Source organism: Littorina saxatilis, linkage group LG1 (assembly GCF_037325665.1).
Source record: "Littorina saxatilis isolate snail1 linkage group LG1, US_GU_Lsax_2.0, whole genome shotgun sequence".
Classification (NCBI taxonomy): domain Eukaryota; kingdom Metazoa; phylum Mollusca; class Gastropoda; order Littorinimorpha; family Littorinidae; genus Littorina; species Littorina saxatilis.
Genome location: NC_090245.1, coordinates 12,353,857 through 12,359,234, shown reverse-complemented (window position 1 = coordinate 12,359,234; position 5,378 = coordinate 12,353,857). Strand labels below are relative to the sequence as shown.

The 5,378-nt window shown below is 43.6% G+C and overlaps 1 protein-coding gene across 1 annotated transcript in view; it reads left to right on the top strand.

Moving 5' to 3' along the window:
* Nucleotides 1-1,940, top strand: part of LOC138960793 (uncharacterized) — an 8,293-nt gene extending 6,353 nt beyond the window's left edge. The window contains exon 5 of the mRNA XM_070332471.1: nucleotides 1,352-1,940. Within this exon, the coding sequence (XP_070188572.1) occupies nucleotides 1,352-1,656 (305 nt within the window). The 3' untranslated portion in view covers nucleotides 1,657-1,940. The remainder of the gene's footprint in view (nucleotides 1-1,351) is intronic.
* The last annotated feature ends 3,438 nt before the right edge of the window (nucleotides 1,941-5,378 follow it).

The following is a 5,378-nucleotide window of genomic DNA, read 5'->3' as shown; positions in this document are numbered from 1 at the left end:
GTCGAAAACGAGGCTGGATGTCTAAGGGGGGACTATTATAGAGCAGTTTTTGCCACGAATTGGTCCCCCGGGGGACTACTTCAGAGGGGGGACCGGACCGGATCCTACACCGGGACCCACACTTTTAATGTTTAGACGGTCCATGGACCCCCTGAGCGGAGTTTTAGAGGGTCCCAAGAGGCCCGGGTTCCTAAACCCCGTATGTACATATAACGCATTGTGATCTCGAAAAATATGATATGAAGTGGTTTTTTTTATTTTATTACCGGGCCAGAATATTCGAGAAGGACACTTCAACTAATCTTTGTCAAATGCAATACACGCACACTTTGTGCCCGCGGGAAACTGGCATAATGTGTGCTTGCACTTTGACTAAGCTGACGACTGCAGTTTGAAAAGAGTATACGGTAACAGAAATTTAGTGCGTCCCTCGACCCGCTCTTTATAGGTTAAGTGCGTCCCTCGACCCCCTCCATGAACTTCTAGTAGGCCTACCTGATTTCGGCTTCTAGTGCGTATAGGACGCAGGGACGCGCACTTTGGGGACTCAGGGTCTCCCTAAATAAACGTTTTAGGCACACAAAAAAATAGGTCTGTTTACGGTAACCCGATCGACCCTATTTTTTTCGCGCGACCCTAGACTTTTTTTTTGGCATTTGGGGGGAAAAAAAAAGAAAAAAAAAAATCTTGGTTTTTTTGCAAAATAACGTAAAAATATGGTTTTTTGGAAGAAGAAAAAAAAAAAAAATCCCGACCTACCGACCCTATTTTTTTGGCCTATGTTACCGTAAACAGACCTCTTTTTTTTGGCCTTATATAGTCAAAACAACAAACTCCACACAACGCTTGGGTAACTAACCAGAAGCGACTATGGACAGAATATGGTGTCCGTTTTGTTAGCTTGTTTTCGTCAATGTAATTGTAATCAAGTTAAAAACACGAATGGCTTTTTCTAATAAGAGGTTAAAGGGGGGGGGGAGGGGGGGTAGTAAGGCAACAAACCCAATATAGGCTCCTCTCCGTTATACATGTTATAGTAAATTCACGAAACCAGGTAATTTAAAAAAAATCATGAAGATTTCAGTAAATTTACTGGTTCACTCGCTCATGGTGGTCATTCATGAATTTCAGAGAAACTCCGAGTTCATATAACTTTTGTTATATATGTAACGTTTTGTTTTGTCATAAATTAAACGTTCGAATAACACACCTTCTTGGGTTTTTTTATTCTGAATTTTGGAACGTTGGCGGTCTTTTTGGATTTCCGAGTTCATTTATTTATTATTATGGGTTTTTTGTGGGTTTTTTTTTAAATTTCAATACCTACACATTTCATTCATATTTTGTGCAGAGAGTGACTTGCAGGCAATGGGGGGTACCCACACGACAGCTGAACCTCATACCAGCACTGATCACAGTCCCAATCATGCAACTCACACCCCGAGCCCCACCCACGCTCCGCCCCAGGGAAGCGTGACAAACAGCGGCCACGTGACAACGGAACCTCATACCAGCACAGATCATAGTCACAGTCCCCATCATGCAACACACACCCATACACATGCTCCGCACCAGGGAAGCGTGACACACAGCGGCCATGTAACACACGGCGGCGGCGGCACACACGGCAATGGGGCACATGGCCATGGCCGCTGAGAAGAAGAATATGCACACAGAAGCCATGACGTAAAATCTCGCGTTTCAGTGACGTCAAACTGACGCATACATTAAAATCGTCGGATATCAGACAATGTCAGTGTCCTGTGTCACATCTCCTTAAAACAAAACAATTTTTTTTATTCAAAGCTGCATGACTGTATGAAGTCCTACTGACGCAGAAAGATCGCTTGATACCAGACGATAATTATCAGTGTCTAGTCCCAAGTCTCCTTTTTAGAAAGATGAATAAAGAATACTGCATGGCTGTGCCATACCAGGTTTACATGAGTTGCTTTTTTACATTCAATCAAGTTTTGACTGACAGTTTTATTTGAGGGTTCAGGGCGAGGTTTGTCTCCCTATGTGTCCGTACTGTCTGTGTTGTCTGTCTGTCTGTCCAAATAAAAGCATATCTCAAAAACAACCTGACTCTCACGGATTCATCAGTTTTCTTGAAATTTGTGTCACACAACCTGGTCCGGACTATGAGATTGCATTTCTTCTAGGTACCTTGAAATTCGTTTTATGAAATGTTCACCGATCAAGCGAACTATTATTCTACATTATGTTACAGCAATGTTCAATCCGTCGAGATGTCCCATATACTAATGACTTACATAAAATTCACCGATCAACCGAACTATCATTCTACTTTATCTCGGAACCCCACCCCTGGAAAAAGCATGTACCTTGCTTTGAGTGGTTTTTTTTTTTTTTTTTACTAGTTTTAGCACCAAAACAATGCTGCTCTTAACCCTCAAAACAAGGCCTAGAATGCACCAGATTGCACAGATTTTAACCGTTTTTCAAAAATTTTCCGGGGGAGCATGCCCCCGGACCAGCAGGCGCGCGCTTGTGGCTTCGCCACTTCGCTGATTTGCCCCCCCAAAAAAGGAGGAACCCCCCCCTTTCAACTTATTTGGTCCGGCCCTGTTCCATATGAACGCTCACCAAAGGGGAACATCCTAGATGCCCTACGTAAAGGACGATGGGTAAATGAAACAAAATTATAATCAAAGAAATTAACTGAGTTAAAACATACTTAAGAACAACAATATTACAGTCATAATTATAAAGAAATCAAATAATAATGATTATAATGTAAACAATAATGAAAATTCAAAAATAGGAAAAGAAAGAAGAGCAAGTAAGAGAGAGAGAAGAGAGAGAGAAGAGAGAGAGAAGAGAGAGAGAGAGAAGAGAGAGAGAAGAGAGAGAGAAGAGAGATAGAGAGAGAAGAGAGAGAGAAGAGAGAGAGAGAGAAGAGAGAGAGAGAGAGAGAGAAGAGAGAGAAGAGAGAAGAGAGAGAGAGAAGAGAGAGAGAGAAGAGAGAGAGAAGAGAGAGAGATGGGGTGAAAGCATATTATAATACACCAATGTTTACTCCGTCCAGAAGTTCATTTGCTTAAGTGAAAAACAACACTGGACAGCATATAAAAATACATTCACTAGAACTAGCAGCATACACTCAGAGCTTTCTTACCTCAAGTCACACACATACACACACACGCGCGCGCGCACATACACATACACGCACGCACGCACACACATCGCTGCCTATTGCAATTTTATAACGTAAAAGAAATCGCAGTTGCTGGTAAAAATAAAAGATAAATTAAAACATTTCATTTTCATTACTTTATTGTCCCATCGCTGGGAAATTCGGGTCGCTTCCAGGCTCCCAGTGGAAAGCTAGCAGCAACGGAGTCGCGCTTCCCAGGTGTCTGCGTGTTTAGGTGTATTCACCTGCACTTATGGCAGAATGACCAAGGACTTTTACGTGCCATATATTGTGGTGACACAGGGGTGCCGTCGGACATGGCTTCCGTCTCTCGGTCTGCACATAAAGTTGACCCGTGTCCGTCCAGGCCCGAATTCGAACCAGCGACCTCCCGATCACAAGTCCAGCGCTCTACCAACTGAGCTACAATAAACATAGGTCTGATGGTCATACATACAATGAAAGAACAGAACTTTATCTTCTTTTTGTTGTTTTGTTTGTTAACAGGATGCAGTAAGCGACTGCAGGACTGACCAACCTGAATGATCCACAGGCAGATTTCAACAGGCTGGACTGTTCCAGGGACATGCTTGCGCATCATGATATTGCACAACAGATACATTACCCTTCAGACCCACAGCAGCCAGGACCCATTTTCTTCAAGACGCCAAGAAAATGTGCGTTATTTGGGGTCATGACAGAGGCACTTCCTCAGATGGTACTGTTCCTGTTGGATGAAGCAGTTGATGTTGGCAAGTGCGCAAACACCGTAATCTCCATGCTCCACTTTTTTTTCCAACACTACCGACTGAAGGAAACAACGTGCCATCTCCATGCGGACAACTGCAGCGGCCAAAACAATGCCATGCTACAATACTTGTTGTGGCGAGTGATAACTGGGCGCCACACATCCATCACGCTGTCATTTCTCCTGACTGGCCACACCAAATTCGGCCCAGACGGCTGTTTTGGACTTTTCAAGCGAAAGTTCCAGAGAACCAAGGTGGACTGCCTTGATGATATTGTGCGCGTGCCCAAGCAGGCATCATCATCTGGTGTGCTGATTCCGCAGCTTTGTGGAAACCAGAGAGGGGATGTCCTCGTGCCGACTGTAGACTGGACAGCCTTCTTGGGCTAGTGGTTCAGAAAGCTTGAGGGCCTCAAGCAGTTTCAGCACTTTGAATTCCAGCCTTCAGGTAAGTGAATGGAATTTGGCCTTGGTTGAGTGTACTTTTTTGTTGGGGGGAGGGGGGGGAGGGGGGGGGGTGGTTGGGGGTGCTTACAGGGTGGAAGGGGAGAGTGAGTGTGGCCCGAGTGGGGATGACTTTGTATTTGTTTCCTTAACCTAATGAGTAGTATTAATTACACATAATGCTGTAGTATTATGCATTGTGCAAAAAAACATTAGCCAAAAAAAATCCAAGATATCTTGAAGCTAAAACAAATTGTTTACAAAACATTTAATTGATTGTCTACAGGTGAGGTCTTATGCCGTGAGCGGGTGGGCAGTGCTGTGCAGATCGACAACATGCTGAAAGCGCCAGTAGATTTCAATGACACCGCACCACCTGCTATCAAGCTACCAGCTGGTCTTTTGATTCCAAGGCAACAGTACCTGTACCATGAGATCAGAGAGTTTGTGCATTCTGATCACCAGGGCTCTGTGTGTCCTCAGCCCAAAGACAGCGAGTCCAGTGACTGTGCAAAACAGAATGCGTCACTTTTCCCACCATCGTTTAAAGCTCCGTCATCCGAACCATTCACAAGCTCCACAGCTGCTCCCCAGCACAGGAAACCAGGTCGCCCAAAGAAGAAACCGAGGGGAATGGCAGCAAAGAAGCTGAAATTAACAGAGTGAAAATGTCTGCTACGTGCTATGTGTAGAAACCCAGTGAGACATTCTTGTGCGCGCATTGTTTTGCTCATTAGAGCTCAAACCATGATCTTTATGGCTGTCGTTGATTTCTGTAAATAAATTTTGCAGCAGAAATTAGTAGTCTGAGTGCAATCTGTGGACAAACCTGGATACTTTGACACCAAATATAATTATGTCTGGAAAAATTCTAATTCAAGAGTTATGAGAAATAACGCATTAATAATCTTTCGACGTCAATTTCCGCAAATCGCGAAATGCATTGAAGCATGTTTCAAGTTTTTGTAAAGAAAACACCTAATTCAGATAATTATATTCTGTTTTTTTTGCATTTTAATCAACTGG